The sequence below is a fragment of the Macrosteles quadrilineatus genome, unplaced genomic scaffold (genome assembly GCF_028750875.1).
Source record: "Macrosteles quadrilineatus isolate MER2022 unplaced genomic scaffold, UCM_ALF_1.0 Scaffold_2__2_contigs__length_208266976, whole genome shotgun sequence".
NCBI lineage: Eukaryota > Metazoa > Arthropoda > Insecta > Hemiptera > Cicadellidae > Macrosteles > Macrosteles quadrilineatus.
Window position 1 is genome coordinate 106,343,464 of NW_026542595.1, and position 19,364 is coordinate 106,362,827.

General features: G+C 29.6%; 1 protein-coding gene across 8 annotated transcripts in view; it reads left to right on the forward strand.

Annotated features, from left to right (window-relative positions):
• Positions 1 to 17,951, forward strand: part of LOC128986206 (troponin T) — a 30,489-nt gene extending 12,538 nt beyond the window's left edge. For 5 of the 8 annotated variants that reach the window (XM_054406422.1, XM_054406425.1, XM_054406424.1 and 2 more), the window contains 11 exons: positions 3,643 to 3,673; positions 4,815 to 4,940; positions 5,763 to 5,927; positions 8,322 to 8,372; positions 8,971 to 9,189; positions 10,533 to 10,603; positions 11,249 to 11,270; positions 11,605 to 11,685; positions 13,294 to 13,372; positions 16,525 to 16,730; positions 17,638 to 17,951. In XM_054406422.1, coding sequence (XP_054262397.1) covers positions 3,643 to 3,673; positions 4,815 to 4,940; positions 5,763 to 5,927; positions 8,322 to 8,372; positions 8,971 to 9,189; positions 10,533 to 10,603; positions 11,249 to 11,270; positions 11,605 to 11,685; positions 13,294 to 13,372; positions 16,525 to 16,715 — 1,036 coding nt within the window. In that variant the 3' untranslated portion in view covers positions 16,716 to 16,730; positions 17,638 to 17,951. Of the gene's footprint in view, positions 1 to 2,052; positions 2,077 to 3,642; positions 3,674 to 4,814; positions 4,941 to 5,762; positions 5,928 to 8,321; positions 8,373 to 8,970; positions 9,190 to 10,532; positions 10,604 to 11,248; positions 11,271 to 11,604; positions 11,686 to 13,293; positions 13,373 to 13,836; positions 13,916 to 16,524; positions 16,731 to 17,637 lie in introns of all 8 variants that reach the window. The other 3 variants (XM_054406418.1, XM_054406420.1, XM_054406419.1) reach the window with 2 other exon arrangements.
• The last annotated feature ends 1,413 nt before the right edge of the window (positions 17,952 to 19,364 follow it).

The window sequence follows — 19,364 nt, forward strand, 5'->3', positions numbered from 1 at the left end:
TTGCAAATTTTGTACTTTTAATTTTTGTTGAATCATTTATGCTATTTATTGTTCGATAGGTATTCTTTTTCACCCTCAGTTTTTTTCCCTGTAATTCATTATTGATAAAATATTAAAAAGCTATATCGATGAAACTATTTTTTTAATAAAACCAGCATATTTTTCAATTTCAAAATTAATAATTAACTTTTTTAAATAATTACTATGAGTATTTTTTATTTAACTAAAAACATTTCTTGGTTTAAAACCATATACTTACACTTTACTAGAGATTAAAAGCTTCGTTGCCGAGGGATTACCTTCGCAATCATATACTTAAACTCGTGTGTGGTAAAGTAATCCTGTAGACGGCAAAAAGGTTTTAAAATTCATTTTCATAGCCCCAGGATTGCGTAATATTTAAAAAGGTTTTATATATAGTTTCTATTGAATACTGGTAAAATATAGAAACTATCCATTAATTATATTATATTACGCCTATATTTATTTTATATTTATTTTATAATTTATTTTCCTAAAAAGGAATTAAAATATTAGAATAAAATAAAAAAAGTAAATTAAATTTTTATTTTAACTTAACTAAATATTAGAATTTATTGAAGAACAACATGTTGTATGTTTCAATTACAATTAATTGAATTATAATATTAATTAGTTCTTGAAAGAGTTTATAAAATTTATTTTTAAATTTATTAAACATTTTCATTTTACTATAAATAATCCTAAAAATAATTTAAATATCATGTAAAAATATTATTAGAACGATAAATATTGTATTAAAGCTAGTTAATAGCTTTCAGGTCCTAGTCTTTTTATAAAACTTTTGTTTTACAATATTCATTTACAATTAAATTAATGTAACACCAACAATGGTGAAAATATAATATATAATAATAGAATATATAATATATAATGTTTCCTCATTTATGTAGTTTTTGTTCATTGGTGTAAAATTTGTTTTGATATATTTTACTGTCTTTTAATTAATACCCTAATGATATAGGGGCTTACCTGTTTAGTAAGTGCTATAATATTTGTTGAGCGTTTACTGTACTTTTGATTTTTGTGTGTAAGCAGTAACATAAGCTTTTTTTCTCGACTGTATCACCTAATATTTACTGTTTAAGTTTCTGTACACTATTCTTAAGTTATGTATTTCTTAGGGCTACTATTTGGTAGCCGTTTTATGTGTTTTAATGAAAAAAAAAACACATAAAGGTCAGTGGTAGTTAAATTCTATCATAAGCTTCAAGTGTTTTTTTATTCTTCGTTCGCCCCCAAAGGAAGTAAATTGGTAGCTAGGTCAGCATGAATTGTATTCCAAACAAATAATGGCCATTAGATTACTTGATTTCTTTTAAATTTGATTAATATTTACCATTATTAATTAAATAGTGTGAAATTCAGATCGGTTACTCTTTGAGGCTGCAATACTACAAGAATGATACTACCAGAATGATAAAAATCCTTACAAGTCTTGTGGTTTAGTGGTCGACTTTTATTAGTTAGCTATGGTTAGACTTTTATAATGTTGGGATAGCCCAACGAAATAAGGGGGTGTATACCACGTTAAAATGGGACACAGAGTATTAGTCGGAAAATCTGACATTTTTGCTTTTGAACAATGTTTTTCTTTTAGTTACTTATAAAAAGGGGTTGAGTCCCAAACAAAGCGAAATAAACATTATAAAAAAATAATCACTCATCCAGGGTCCGTTGGCTCCGTAGTTAGAATGTGGAACTTTTTCTGCAATTTCCAGGTTCAAATCCGTTATACACCAATATATTGATGATTAATATGACGATCAGTGGTTGTACCACTTCATAAAACTGTCGATATTTTAAATATAAATAAAAAAGTTAGCTTTCTTAGGCGAGGAGAACAGTTTTGTATTTGACATTTCTCTACATGAAATTTTACAATTACCCAGCTGCTTATTGTTCTGATGTTTTTGTCTTTGTCAAGTAATCAAATGACCATTTTACCAAATTGATGTGTAGTCTAGTATATTAGTCTAGAGCTTATCTAATAGTTGATCTTGTTGTTTCTAGTGCTAGACCTTCCATTTCTCAGAAGTAAGTTCCTCCGAACCTATCTAAAGTCGGCGAGTGCAGGTTTTGAGTTTTCCCTGGTTTTCAGACTCCATTTGATGTCTTAACACAGCCCCAAATCACAGTTTTTGAAAGCACGGTTTTTGATATTTTATGTGCTTTGATATTTTTGTACATAAAACCTCACTCACTGGTTGGGTTTTTGTAAGTAACCCGCGCTTTTTGTTCACGCCATTTTGTAAATAATCTTCACATACGCAACGTGAAACACAGACTTTGCCGGTTTAAGGCGCAAATTGAATGTTTTTGAATCACAATATCGATTTTGTACAAAATCTAAATGGTATCCGTGCATGTGAATTAAAAATGTTCCAGGTCAACAGCAGTAAAAAGTGATCCGATTTGCTAAAAACAACATCTCAAATTAAGATATATTTCTAAGTGTAAAATATCATACAAAAAAGTTTACAATTTCAACTTTTAAACAACATAAAGTAGTCCCCTTCACGCAAGAACTTTTACGGTAAGTTTTTGAAAAGATAATTGGTAAAATTGATATTTTAAACTGAAACACGTGTTACCTAGATAACAAAACTTATACTCTTATGAGAACTTACAAAAATATATATACTTACTTTCGTATTCTTATCATTCCATTTAACTTGTTACTAATCATTCTCTCAATCATTCATTCAGTCCATCCTTTTTAATAGAAATCCTCATCAGTTCATCTAGTGTAAGACAATTTACAACACATCGTCAAAAACGTAATTTACTTATATATTTTAAATATACACCACTTAAATAGAGGCTGAAATTCAGGTACGTTAATAGAATTATATAATTAGAAGATTATAATCGCATAATAAATTCAATATGTAAACAAACATACCTTTCGTGTATTTTAAGTTTAAATTTAAATTTGATTAACTCTATGTCAGCTGTTATCTCATGAAAATTGGTCAAGAGAATTTAATGTCATTTCACCATCAAAAGCAACCTAAGAACTTAGCCTGGTGTTGCATGGTTTTTATTCAATGTTAAATGTGTGTTAAATGGGAGAATGATTCGATTTTTCTTCATTGTAAGCTATTGGCTGTTCTTGCAACTGCCGACTCGCTCATTAAGTATTGGTTGCATGATGAAAATCATTCTTTTATATTTTAATATAATTAGGTTTATTTACAAATTTGTATCCACGTTATGTAAACGTCAACGTTTTTGGAACCCCTTTTGATTTCCAGAAATCTTTTGTAATGCAAGCTAAAATAATCTGTCTGTATCCAGATAACAAAAATTAGACACTGTATTTTGTCAACTCTCATTTAGAAGTTCCTATTTGAATGTGTCACTGTGTTTGTTGCATGTAAATGTTTCAACAATGTTCAGTAAATGTATTTGTATCGTGTCAAATTTGTATGTCATTGTATGAATGGGAGGATAAATGTTCTACGTACGGTAACGTTTTAGAAACAAAACTATACAACCTGTTATTTAAATGTCTGAAATAAAAAGTATTTACATTCTCTTATCGCTGATTTAACTTTTTAAGTACTCAGTAATGTGACAAGCCCTTCTCACTGTTTTCAGGGGTGAGGGAGGAGACCCCGAGTTCGTCAAGGTAAGTTTTTCAATCTTAAAAAAAGTTAGAATATTCCTTAAGAGGGTTTTACCCGCAGGCTGGTTACCGCGTTAACATGGTCCAACAAAAAAGAACCCCGTAGCATTAATTAAGTGTTTTATCGTGGTGAAATATACTGTAAAATATTCACAAAGATCAATACTTTGCACAGGATGAACAGAAACTTCGTAATTGTTTCTTTAAGTATTTGCAAAATCATTTTTAAAATCGGTAGATTAGTCTTTTTCACATGCAATTCTAACTTCTAAATAATAGTTCAAAATTATTTTTCCCCGTCCATTGCGAGCACTGATATGTTAAGAGCCCAAAAAGCACACAATCATTAGAAACAAACTAGTTTTAGAATGTTGAGAGCTTGAGAAATAGAGTGATGTTCAATTTTGAACCATATTTCAATCCATAAAATGTACCATCTTGAATTAAACTTAAGGCTAACGGGTAGAACCCACTCAAACTACATGGCATAAGCCCACGGTTGAAGTAAATGATCTTAGGGAGATAACTCCAGCTGGCGAGTATTTCCTTTGGTTCAAAAAAATATTTTAACTTTAAAATTTTATATAAAGTGTTTAAAACAAAATAATTTAAAAAAGGGAACTATGTTTTTTTTTCTATCAAAATTAAATAGAATATAAACTATCACTATTTGAATAAAGCAGATTATTTTATTGCAAACGTTTTCTAAAAATTATATTTCAAATCAGGTTAACATTTTTCTAGTCATTACGTTTTTTGTTCTTTCACAATCTATTGTTCCAAACAAGAAGATGCATTTTCGTTGTTCTATCTAATGGTGGCTGTTCTTAATAGTTCTCTTAAGGTAGAACCTAATAAAATCGTAAAGAATTTTTTGAAATCGAGGTATCACTTTTGTTCAGTAAAACAGTGACTACGCTTTTAATAGTTAGTTTGCCATTTAAGTAAAACCATTATAATAATAACCACAAACATATTTTTTTACCAACATTCACACTAACTCAAAGATTCCTATTACGATGAATGTTCTTTTGGTCTTAAAGATTTGCAAACCCATAGGTACAAACCTTAGACATTTCTTAAGGTCTAATCCATCGCTGTTTAAAGATAACAATAGAAATATAAATTGTTTGTTCAATTACAGCGTCAAGAAGCCAAGACATCTGCCCTTGACGAACAATTGAAGGAATACATTGCAGAATGGCGCAAGCAACGGTCAAAGGAGGAGGACGACCTCAAGAAACTGAAGGAGAAACAGGCCAAGCGAAAGGTACGAAAGATCAAGTAAAATACCTTGAGCAATTTTTATAAAAAGTTTCGGTGTTTTTAGCAAGGCAAATCGAAGCTTTGATTACTTATAGTTACTCGTATTTATGTTTGTTTATTTGATGGATTTATAGTTAAAATATATCTTAAAAAATTAAAATCTGTTACTATACAATACAAATATGAAGGTAAGCAATCACCACAAACACGTCTAATCAGACTATATTTAATATTAATATTTGTAGTAGAATATCCGTAGTATTTTTAATCTAAAACATTTTTTTTACATTCCACTGAGCAGGTCTAAATAAAAATTTAAAATTTTTAGAGACGTGCATTTAATATAAAGAACTAGTGCACGTGTTGCTCGAATTCAATTAATTGCAAAGTATTACAGGCATTATTTCAAAACGAATAACAGACATATCATAATTTCCAATTACTTAAAAGAGTCAACTCAAAGATAATGTAATCAATCACTCTACTCCAGTTATCGAAACTGAAAACTCACTCACTCTGAAAACGAATGCTCAAAACAAATTATTTGTCTGCTCAAGTACACAAAATATTTTCTTCATAAGAAATACATTGGAATTTTGATGGCCTGTGGGGGAAAGCCCGAGAACTCTTATTACAGGAAATGGTAAAAGGTCCACACAAAAAATATGTAATTTTGACACGTCGTTTGAAAAAATCTGTCCATTATTAATGGAGGAGTAGTGTTTTGTAGGAATCGCATTCACGTGTTATATATAAGGATACTCAATTTTTCAACTTTTACGATAAATCTCCATCAATCACTTACATCTTACTTTGGACTTTCTAGGTTATGCGAGCGGACGAAGAAAAGCGCATGGCTGAGAGGAAGAAGCAGGAAGAAGAGAGAAGACAGCGGGAAGTAGAAGAGAAGAAACAGAGAGACATCGAAGAGAAGAGACGGCGCTTGGAAGAAGCAGAAAAGAAGAGGCAAGCAATGATGTCTGCCCTCAAGGTAGGAAATGAAATAAAGTACTAGAATATGGTTTGTTATTGCAATATCATGTGGAAATTACCAAAGTGTTCATGATTGTGTTGATAGCAATACACATTGGGAAATTAACCAACGAAAGAAATTGTATGAATTTAGAATGTCCCAAAAGAAGGCCTTTATATATTTTCACCTAGCTTTTCTGAATCATTTACACTATGGGAAGAAAGTAGAATGTGTTTTCGCATTTTGAGCACATTTTCAGACTTAATTTTACAAAAGCATTATCTTCTATTGTTGCGCGTAAACTATCCATTTTAGAATCCATGTTTTTTTCTACCAGTGTAAACTGTATATATTGTAGTAATGCAGTTATTTAATCCAATCATGCAAGAAATATTTCCTTTTTACAGGATTAAAATGGAATCAGACTTCAAGAAAACACAGACCTCATTCAAAATTACCAATTAATAATATTAAATTTGTTAAATTCTCGTAATATGCAATAGCTTTTACAGAAATTACTTTTCAACACTAAACATTAGTATATTTTTCTAAATTATTTAAAACAAATAACTTTATTTATTATCTAATAAATAACAACCAACAAACAGTAGATTCTTACTGTTAAAGTACACAAGAGGTTTTAAGCCTTCGATATAAGAACTCACATTTTTCGATATTCATCATATTTTTTTTTATGATATTACTCAGAAATTGCTTAGGATTTGCAATTAGAGATTTGCAATTTTTTAGAGACTTTGAGTGCAAAAGATGTTTTATTTCGGCTTTCCAAACTAAGTTTTTCGTCCACACAAGGTTTTCGTCTTTTATCAGCTTTAGATCCTTAAATTATCTTCGATTGTAGAGTTTTATTAGAATTCAATAAATCTGTAAGTAGGTGATTATAATGAAATGGCACAAAAGTTATATGAACCCTTGGATTTCTTTCAACACCCTTCCAATGCTTTCAATCCTGGTGCTTTGTAAGTATGGCTTCTCCTGCTGTTAAATTCCTGAACCCTCAACAAAAATCTGTGATGTTGTTTGGATAACTTTTTTTCTGAAAACACAAATTTGTTTCTGGAGCCCAGTTTTAGCACGTTAGTGTGTGAATATTTCAAGTCACCAAAGAAAAACATCTGAACTGAAATGTTTTCTAGTATTTTATTCATATCCCGTATTAAAATTAATTTTGTTTGCACTTTTCAGAATGTAATTTATTTGAGTAGAGGTTATATTGATTAAAACAAATCGCAACATTTGAGGATAGTTATATTATTATTGTTATTTACAATTTATGTGTCTTTAAAAGAAAATCTATTTCTGTAAAACATAAATTCACAAGTAAAATGTTTGTAACGTCTCTAGTGTGGTATCCTAAAACTAGTTTACCTTTGAAATATGATTAGTACAGTACAAACGAAATCGTACACCTTTGAAATTTGCACTAGCCAAAAATGTCTTAGTTTTGCACCATGGCATGATTTATCAGTAGATAGTGTTATTTGTTTTCATGCGTGTTTTATTGTTAATATAATCATTATATTGATATTTCAGGGTACGGTGGTGAGTATCTATTGACGAAAGTTGACACACAAAATAAGTGATCATTTTCAACGACAATTTAAATTTTAATCCAATCTTGATATACATTACATTTAAATTCACACATTACACCAACATCTCCACGAAAGGTAAGGCGTTGAAGTAAATGTACAAGCTATCACTTTTTCCACCTCACCTAACATTTCAAAATGTGTTTATTCTTCATATTACCTTCTTTCGCTTTCTGTGCTTCACAATAGTTTATTCAGAACACCTGTATTATTACTTGCAATTTATTACAAAGTGTCATAAACAGTGTACAAGCGCTTTTCTTCACAACAATTTTCATCTGTATCTCTATAAGCTGTGCAATCTTTGGTACTATCGCTGTATTTATTCAAGTGTCTGATTTTGAAATGTTTTTTATACTTGGTATAAATTTACGCTTCAGTAAATAATGTGTATATAGAAAACGCCGCTCAAATTCTAATGTGTTGTGTAGAATATTGTATCGCTATGCCTTGTATTAGTAATTTGACTTTATAAGCTTTCAGCGAAGTTTTAAGGTTTTTTGCTTAAGTTGACTTTTTAAATGTTGTATGATGATAAAGTTTCTTAAATTTAGTTTTTATTTGCAATATGATAATTCAATGTTTATTGTCATCTTTATGATAAAAAAATAACTATGTTATTTTTATTTAAGATCAAACTAATTGTTTCGACAAAAGTACTGTATGTCTTACAAAGCATAATTGGAAATAGAATTTCAAAATTTTATCGCCTGGAAAGGAAATCAAGATTAAACTCAAGGGAATCTTAGAGCTAGACTATAATATTATTTTGAGTATAATTGATTTGATATGTTTGCAGGACCAAGGCAAAGGAAAGGGACCCAACTTCACCATTAACAGGAAGACTGATGTAAGTTGTAAATACTTTTCAAAATTAAATAACTTATTCTATATGTAGTTTAGTAAGTAACTTCTGAAAATTTTGTACTTAATAAGAGTATAAACATAATCCTCTATTTCATGCAATCTTGGGATACCAATAATTCAAAAAGCATAAGAATCCACATCTAAATTATACCTGCAAAAAGGTAAATTCCTTTTTAGTTTGCAAAGATCCAACCAAAACATGTATAGTTAGAGTTAATCAAAATATTTGAACAAGAAAAATATATGGCAATATTTTATAATTGATTATGAAAATTCAAACTTTAAATAAAAAGTGACAAGCTTATTAGTAGGATAAAAATTACTGCAGACACCCCTAAATAATATTTGGTAATGAATAGGTCTATGTATTTTATATATGTCACTTGAAATAAAATATCTTGACAAACTATTTGTTTTTTTTCTAATAGGTATAAAATTAATAATGTCACTACTTTCTTGCATTGTTTATTGCTATTGCCAACAGCCATGTGCTAAACCGTATACAATAATGTAGGAGTAATATTAACTACCAAAATTCATACTGTCAAAACAAACTGGAATAAAACAATTGTGGTTTCTAGATGAACCTGTCATCAGCACAAATTGAGAGGAACAAGACCAAGGAACAGTTGGAAGAAGAGAAGAAGATCTCCCTCAGTATCAGGATCAAGCCCTTGAGCATCGACGGACTCAGCATCGACAAGCTGAAAGGCAAAGCTCAGGAGCTGTGGGACCAGATCGTCAAACTGGAAACAGAAAAGTACGATCTGGAAGAGAGGCAGAAGAGACAGGACTATGACGTACGTGCTTTGAAAAGTAAAATTTGCAAAATTAAATTGTACCAAAGTGGATTACGTTGATTTAGAATGAGTTAAATTCAATTTCCATCATACTGTCCGAAAAGCAGCCTTTTTTTGTTCTCTAATTCGCCCACAAAATCATGGTTTTTGGGTAGCTTCAAATAGGGAACAGAAAAAACTTATGGTAAATTTTTCGGTTCGCTAACCTCTAAATTTTATAAGTGCATTATGAAAACGCTGCTAATCACCATTATGTTTATAGAAAATTGAAATGTAAACATTGATGACGACTTGTATAACCTCAAGAGGTACACCCCTCCCCCTTGAGAGGGGGGGAGTTACCTTAAGTTATGTCTTCTAAGTTTGTATCCACACAGCATTTCCACAGAAAATAGTTGTTCATCACACGGAGCAAACATGTGTTTTTAGTACTTAGTCGTATTTTGTAAAATACAATTGCGTACCAAAAAGAGCCACTTTCGCTCCTAGTGATGAAAACTACTATTTCTCTACAGTATAATCAAATTTTGTAAGAATAATGAAGAGGTTTAGTAAAACTTATTTTTTTTAGATAACAGTTTAATGAAAATACTTACCATAAAGAATTTCATTGTGTTACAAAAGTTATAAATACTACAAGATGAACTTGCTTAACAACATTTTACTATTCTAAAAAAACCCTCCAATTTTTTATGGGGTTCCTGCAACATTCATTACAGGAGTTTATGATTCTCGATTGACTGGTTTTTTAAGACAGCCAAGACATTGATATAGACAACTTGGATAAAAACTTAACCCTTCCCAGACCGCCTATAGTATGTAAACAGACAGCAATATTATTTTGGATAGAAACTAAAATATTTTTTCTATCTATAATTTATAGAATGCTGCAAATATTCGACTTATGCAGCTCTTTTGTACAAAATATTTTTGTATCTTTTTTAATGCAAAAATTCGTGTATTACATTTTTAATTTTTTTTTGTATTCTTTTTTTAAATTTTTTTATTACATTTTTTATTTTTTAAATTTAGTTTTCTTATTTTTCTAAAAAAAAAACATTCCTCGTACATCGGTTAAAGATATAATTGAACAAAAAAATTGTTGTACGAGATTAATGTTGTTATAGACAATCAACTATAACAATAACTGTCATAATAATCAGCAAATATATCTGCCAACCGTCTGCTATGTACAAAATGCTGGCAAATATATCCGCCTGTAGTCTGGGAATGGTTGATACTTCACTTTAGAAATAATAATTAGTTAATAAGCTATTACATGTGCGTTCAAGCTCTCATAGTATTTTCTGTTTATATGTAACCAATTTTCGTTCTGATTACAGCTTAAGGAGCTGAAGGAGAGACAGAAGCAGCAGCTCAGGCACAAGGCTCTCAAGAAAGGTCTTGACCCTGAGTAAGTAAATTTTAATTAATTTGTTGGGCTATTGTCATTTAAATCAATTGAAACATTGCCATTATGTGTTGTTTAACTATACACTTAAATTAAAACATAATTATAGCTTGGTAAAGAGACTTTAATTTAAAACAAAACTGAATTAGTTATGCGTTCATGTAGTTAATAGTAGTTTACGCAACGATCTCATTGCCACTGACATTGATACAATGAAACATTGTACCAAACACTAATTGCACCACTCAACAATTAAATTGGCCTGAACAGCTGATTAGTTGAAGTTCGAATCATTACAATTTCACTTCTTCTCTCTCAATCCTTGAACCTCATTGGCCCATTACCTGTGTTGTTATGTAATACTATGCTGTTATAAAAGTAAACAATGCTGTTATGAGAAACATTTCAACTCTAAGAACTGAACTGAAACGGCTACTTAGAAAAAAAAAATGGTCGTACCTAAAGTACGTTAACATTGCGAAACTCATATATATATATTCTGGTATTATTTATAGACATACATAGATTTTTGTACAAGGAAGATGAAGGAAACAAAGATTTTTACTTAACATGATGTGTTTAGGACCTAAACTCTCTCAATCTTACAAATGGTGTAATATATTAACAATTTATTCTTTTCTTTTTCAGAGCCCTGACAGGAAAGTACCCCGTAAGTAAGATCGATTAAATGTTATGATTTACATGGTGTGTTTATAACCTTGCCAACGTAATTTTACATTACCTATTAGAAAAATATAAAAGTATCAATAAATTGATAGACTGTGCGAAGAGCATAGTAAATCTACAAACAGTAAAATCCTTAGGATAGTCATGGTTTTAGTAAATAAGTTGACGTAAAACTATTTTAAAGATGTAATTTTTAATGATACAACCTACTTATATTTTGATTTAATGTTAGTTATACTCTAGTGTAGTTAACCAAGTACTATACCAGTTTTAACCATACGGGTCAAGTTTACAATAATTATTATGCTTTACCTCAGCCCAAGATCCAGGTCGCCTCCAAATATGAGCGGCGAGTGGACACCAGGTCGTATGACGACAAGAAGAAGCTCTTCGAGGGCGTAAGTATTTGTCAATATATTTCAATTAATTCCTACCTTCTATACTGTCTTTTAAAAATAAATAACTAAACAAATCCTTCAGCTATTTGGCTGATAAAAGAATACATAAAAATACAATGTCTTTCACAACAATATGTACTCTTATGTCCATAAGGATGTTCATTTTGTCTACAATATTTTAGATTTTCGTTGTTGTTTTGTAACTAAAAATTCCGTACCTACCTATTGTAACTAACCCATTCACAAAAGAATTTTCAAGACATTCTCGATTGTGCAAGAAAATCATTGAATTCTACATTTGTTGTAAAAAAAAGTTGTATAGATAAATTTGACGAAGCAAGCCATTGAAGACAGTTATAAACAACCCTGCTGAAGTATATTTTAAAATAATACAAACTATATTTGTACCTTTACTAGTATTTAATAGAATAAAAATGTTTTTCACAAATTTATAAAATGTTTAAAATTATTCAAAATTAAAATAAAATATTTTTAAATGATTAAAAATATATTTTATTTTTTAAATTAAATAATTAAATAATTTATTTAATTTATATTCTTTTTAATTATATTTAAACATCATATTTATCTTTTAATTGTATTTGTATCTTAACAAATGATATTTATTCATATTAATTTATTATTTGCTAAAAAAATATATAGAAACATTCTATAAAATGTTGTTTAAATTTATTTAAAATTACAATTAAAATTAATTATTTTAAAATTATTAAAAAAATAATTTAATAAAAATTAAAGAATTAAATTATTTTTTAAATTTATTCTTTTTAATTATATTTAAACATTATATTTATCTTTTATTATATTATTTGTATCTTTACAAATTATATTTAATTATATTTAATTTATAATTTAATAAAAATAATATATAAACATTTTATAAAATGTTGTTTTAAATTTATTTAAAATTACAATTAAAATTAATTATTTAAAAAATATTAAAAAAATAATTTAATAAAAATTAAAGAATTAAATTATTTTTAAAATTTATTCTTTTTAATTATATTTAAACATTATATTTATCTTTTAATTATATAATTTGTATCTTTACAAATTATATTTAATCATATTTAATTTATTATTTAATAAAAAAATATATAAAGATTTTTATAAAATGTTGTTTTAAATTTATTTAAAACTAAAATTATAATTATAATTAAATATTTTAAATCATAAGAAAATCTACTTATAAAAAAATTAAATTATTTGTTTAATTTATTCTTTTTAATTATATTTAAACGTTATATTGATCTTTTAATTATATTTGTATCTTTACAAATTATATTTGTCCTAATTCATTTTAATGAAATTAACTTAATTATTTTATCTTTTTTTCCTTTTATACGCTCATTACCAAATATTCATGTGGAAATGTCACAATAAGTATTTCATAGCAATACTATGAATTAGCAATTTACTACAGATAAATTTAAATTTATTTGCGATAATAATTTTGATCTATTACATTCATTAATAACTAGGCTACATTTTTTTTTTTATTTACTTATGTCCGTAGTTTGTGTATGTAGCACAGTAGAATTAAAATGTTGTTCTTTTATTGACCGATATTTGTGTTGATACAATTAGGGTTGGGAAACTCTTCTCTCAGAGCATAATGAGAAATCTTGGAAGAGTAAATACGAATCGTTTGAAAAGCGTAGCAGAAGTAAGTATTTGTGGTATAAAGTGTGATAGGGTTTTCCCGGACCCTAGCATGCTCCCTAGAACTCCATAAACCTACCTAAGATGACTTAGATAGGCGGTTTGGTCCCAATGTATATGTAGCCTCTGTTGTTTGAAATGGCTGCAAATATTTTCACAGTTTTTGTCAACATTGATAAAGAAATACTTAAGATTTTGAATATTTTTAAATTTAATTGTGTAACGGTGAACTGAAAACGATTTAGAATAATAAAAGTAACTCGGTATTTCAAAATCAAGTACCTAGAAATCGATTGTAATTCAAACAAAGTTAAACTGTTTTGCTTCTAATATCCTCTATGGGTCAGCAATGATCAGAGTGACAAATGTGATGATATTTACAGCCACTAAATTGTATATAGATTCAGAATATACTAACGAATGTTCTGAAAGTGTTTAACGTGTGTGGGTGTGAATATGGTTCCACAGGGACTCTTGGAGCAGACTAAGGAACAAATGGAAAAGCAGTGGACGGAGAAGACCTCTCAGTTCGGTGGACGACCCAAGAGTGAGTTACCAATAGATGCCAATTAACACGCTTTGGAATCATTACGGACCAAGTTTGCAGTACAACATTCACAACATATCAGTTATAAGTGCAATATGAAATAATACACACAATAAGCTTAAAAGTAAAGTTGATGGTTGATTAGTTTGGTTCGTATTTACCTTAGATTTAATTTGTAAAATAAATCGGGGGAGCGAGCTGATCTAGTGTGCTTCGGTGCCCGAGGTCCCCGGTTCAAATCCCGCAAATCACCAATGGATTTTATCTATGGTATAATGCAGCAATTCTCTAGGACTAGCCTGAAGTAATGTGTAAAGGTGAGGGGAAAAAATTGCAATATAAATTATTGATAAGTGGGCCGGATTGCTAAAAGGGTTTATAAAAGGGAAATTGATTAAAACTTTGCCTATAGATAATATTTAGAAACCAATGTACCGGTATCAACTTGTTTAGTCTTCATTCGAAGATTTCTGAATAGTTACCAAAAACAAAAAACTTTTCTTCTTTGCCCAATTCCAACATAAAACCATTTTATTTAGGATAGGTAGGCCTATTGCTAATTTATACTATAAATCCAAGCTTTATACTAAGGAAATAGTAGCTAGCCCATGTTTAAAATAAAACATGTAATATTTAGACTATGTAAAAGCATTTTATTAGGTAGTTTTACTTTTGTACATTTTTACTGTATCATAATGTTAAACCATTTTCATCAAATCTTAGCTTTTAATGTTGCTTTGCCAGTTTTTATTTTTACGTCAAATGTACCTAATGTTTAACAGCTTTTGTCAGCATAGTTGCTGGTTTTTTCTTCTTTTCTTTCTTCAAGAGATCATCAGATAACAACTCACAACCATCTTCTTGCTGTATTTTACTCTATTAGTAATTACGTCTTCTGCTCTTGTTAATAATATAAGCATTGTAATTAATTACTTGTTTATGTTAATTTGTAAGAGCCAATTACCAATATAATTCTATTTTAGTGTATATCTAATCGGTTAGTAATAATCGGATCGGAGCTTATGTCATTTATCATTAGGTACAATGAAAAAGAAAGTAAACAAATATTTTACTCATATTTTGAAGTTATACCCAGTGTTGATACAACAATAAATCATTGTGTATTTGATATTCCTCCCAAAATGGAAGAAGTATAATTCTTATTGATGGCTTTTAAAAATCGGTCCTAGCTAAAGAAGACGTTTATCTGTAAAAATACACACAAGGTGTCATAATTATAATATTTGGTTGAAGGCCGGCTAGAATAAACCACTTGAAAATATTCTATTAGATTAGCTACAATGTGTTGACAAACTTATCAAATGGAATAAGTTGTGAAAATTTCTACAAAATTGTTTTCAAACTGTCCACTAGACTTTCTATCACAAATAGTTATTAAATTCAACTCAAGGAAATAAGCCGGAATAATTGTGGATACAATACATATTCTAAAAGATTTTGAATAAAATCATTAATAGTGTTTTATTTTACCATCTTCGTATTTGCTTCTTTAATTGTTTGCATTTGTTAACACGAAGAAACACTTTTGGTAATTAGCTCTTAAACCTTTAAGGATGGTTAAGAATGGTTTAAGCCGATGGTTTTTGTATGTTACTTTCATATCAATAAAACTGTATTTTTATCTCATTTGTTGTGTGATGTATTTGATTTTATTGTGTGTATGTGCATGTTAAGGTTTATGTGTTTGTTTACTTTTGATTCATAGAAATGGTTAGTGTGTTGTTGTTAAATGCTTTTAATTTTGCTCAAAAGCTCTTATCGCCAACTTAATACAATACCAGCTACAGCCCAATCAGCTGTTTATTCCCCAATCAGCTGTTTATTCCCCAATCAGCTGTTTATTTTCAATCAGCTGTTTGTTCCAATCAGCTGTGAAGGCACAACTGTACTTGAGTAGTATTGAGGTCTTAACTGCTTCATGTTTATTTTACAGTTATCATTTTTGAATCCTTGAAAACATCCATTAGTTTGTAATTCATATTTTAATGTTGGATAATAAAACTTTGTTTTTAATAGGAAAACTAACAGACAAAAATTACCCTTTGTACATGGTTAATTTCTATTACATGCCATATATATTTTTTTAATTATACATTCCTAAATCATAGACCAATATTCTCCATTCTCAAGTAGTGGATTGTAACAGTCTAAGATAAAACGCAGTTATTTTGAAGTCCATAATAAAGACTTAGTGAAAATTGTGATATCATCCAGAGCAAAACATGTTTCTTACTAAACATATAAGTTAACTTATGAAAAATGAACTACATTTTAAAATTGGAAACACTTATAGCATTTTTATTGGTACATAACTATTTTAAGTTTTGTGATCCAAATTTTAAAGCAATCAAATCCTGGATAGAGTTATCTACAAGAATGTCCAACGGAATTAGCAACAAAAGATTGGCAAAGGTCCTTAAATACCTCAAAATTAAAAAAAATGGGTTCTAATTATGGTGAAAAATGCAAAATTTATTTCAATATCACTTTTTAAATTTAAATTGAAATGTATTACAAATTTCTACTTTAGAAAATACAGTTTACTATTATAGTTCTTCTCGTACTAAACTTAGTCGATTGTATTTTAGCCAAGCTGCCCAAGTGGTTCGGAGAGAGGCCCGGCAGGAAGCCCGGAGACCCCGAGAGCCCAGAGGAAGAGGAAGCCGGCAAGGCTGAGAAAGAAGAGTACGAACCTGAGCCTGAGGAAGAAGAGGAGGAAGTCGAGGAGGTTGAGGAAGAGGAAGAAGAGGAGGAGGAGGAGGAAGAAGAAGAAGAATAAACGCCATCTTACGAGGTACAATCATTGTTTATAAAATAGAACTGTGTTAAGAGATTCCTCATACACGGAATATTGAAGATGAACTGTAGACAATTGGTACTTAAGCAGTAATAGTTTGTAGAAAGTTAAGTATATTGATTTATAACCTAAAATTGTCTATGAATATTGAACAACTTTTTTGTAAGGAAGAGAAGGTACTCTCTTAAAGAGGATGTAGAAAAAAATGTGTAAATTAAAAAGAATGTATTTTATACTTTGAAGGGAAATGTAAAAATAAGGTAAAAAAGGTAAAAAGGAAGGAAAAATACTCTAAAGCTCTTATGTTTCTCGTATTTTTTGTTATCTTATGCTCTCAGTTTATCGAATTAAGTTAGACATCTCACTTGTATCATAGTTTGACCTGTTTACAAGAGATTTTTGTGAAAATCACCTTACATGATGATGGTTGTTTTTACCAAATAAATGTTTCATTACTATCAACCCACTTTTTGAAATTAGAAAGTAGTAAAGAATTCAACATTCTTTCATAAAAAATAAAAAATTAAAATTAAAAACTCTCTTAAAAGACATAACTAACATAATTTATCTTTAATATGACCAGTGTTATATGGGGGGAATTTGAAGGAGAAGACCTCGGTTTAAATAAAGCAGATATATTCTACACGTTAAAATGCAAAGACAGCAGATGTTAAAAGGAGTTTTCATATTTTACTCTGCTCCCCACTACATTTTACCAATACTATTTTTTCTAGTTCCTTTTGGGTTGAAACCGTTAAACTCATTCCTCGACCTCAGGTACACAAATTGTTCCTGACTACATCCTTAGGCATATCTTCAAAAATTAATACAAAAGGTAGTGTTATGAAAGCAATTTCTTCTTCCTCCAAATAGTTTTCTTCAACATGTGTTTGAATTTTTTCAGATCAAATCTCTCCAACTGTACAGCTCGTGAGCTCTTCGCAGCCAGCTCGCCACTAACACCAGCCAACGGACCAATCCATGTCAGAATAGTCTTCTTCTTCTCTTGTACATTACACTGTTTGGGTTCTAACCGGGAGCAAGCAACGCCATCTCGCTGTGTAAATCTCACACTTTCTTTCATTAAATATTGTTCGCCAAATTTAAATCTTATTTCCTTCAACCTTTGGAATGACACTAACCAGTGTGCAAATTTATTAATTGTTTAAAAATGTACAAATTATTTCAGATGTGTAAAAATAAAGATTTTTTGACATATATGGTGACTGTTTGTTCAGGGAAAATATCAACCCTTGAACCTTTCCTTTACACAATCCTAAGTTATTGTGGTTACATGAACTGTTTTTGGATGATAATATTTTTATTGCCAGTGAGCTATCTCACAATACTCCGTGGCATTCATGGCAATGAATAAACAATACACACTATCATAGATAAAACAGCTGAAGCCAATGTTATTGTTAATTCCATCTGGTTTTCTGTAGAAGTTATGTTTTGTTTACAATTTGTTTCTATTATTTTAGGGTTAGTTTCTCATTATTTGTGTCTCACTGCTTGGTTGTATAGCTAGTGGACGAGTTATTGTTTATGATTAGATACTTTTATTTGGTTAAACGAGGTTTTAAATTACTGAAATAACAAGAAACAAATTGTAAACAAATCACGACATCTACAGAAAACCGGACAGAACTAACAATAACATTGGCTTCAGCTGTCTTATAAGGATGGGAAATCTACTAAGGGACTATGTTTTATCATAGACTAACCAACACAAGTAGATTTCTCATCCCATTGTAAATTTTGAAGCACGTTTTTCGTGTCTAGTTCATGTACGTGACACATGAGCGCTAATGTCGACGAAACTTTGTTTCTATTATTTTAGGGTTAATTTCTTGACTTGTGCTTTACTGTTTGGTTATATAACTAGGGGACAAGTTATTGTTTATGATTAGATCGTATTATTTGGTTAAACGAGGTTTTAAATGGCTGTAATAATGGGAAACAAATTGTAAACAAAACACGACCTCTACATAAACCGTACAGAACTAACAATAAAATTGTCTTCAGCTGTTCCATAAGGATGAGAAATCTACTAAGGGAGTATGTTTTATCTATGGTTTTATCTATGACACTATCTAGAAAAATTATAATTTATGGCACAAAACCATGAATTTAATAAACAACAGTACATACGACTATATTTCTATTGTAGCCTCAGAGGTGCAGAACAAGTAACCCTTAAGTATTGGTGTTAAGCAAGTAACCCACATTATTATTCTTTGACAACAATTTTTTCACAAAATTTATTTCTGGTTCAATGTTACATTATTCACAGAAGTCAGAAAAAAATAAAAAATGAAAACTACGGTACATAAATAACATTGCGTGTTCACTCAGACTTGAGACACCCTGTAACATAGTAAGTAAATAGATGCAGGTGACATGTTCAATTTTCTTTAGACATCGTCCAACAAGTCTTGGAGAAGCCTTTGCCGTAATCTTCTATTTTATGTTGTTTCGCCAAGATTGAAAGACAGTGCTCCAGGAACATTGTTTTAGACAAGTGAAAAACCGTTGTGAAGCAACCTAAATCTATTTTCATCCCGGTTATCTGACCTCTTCAGGGAGCGTATTTAGGAATTTAACTTCTGTTTGATAGGCGGGCTTAAG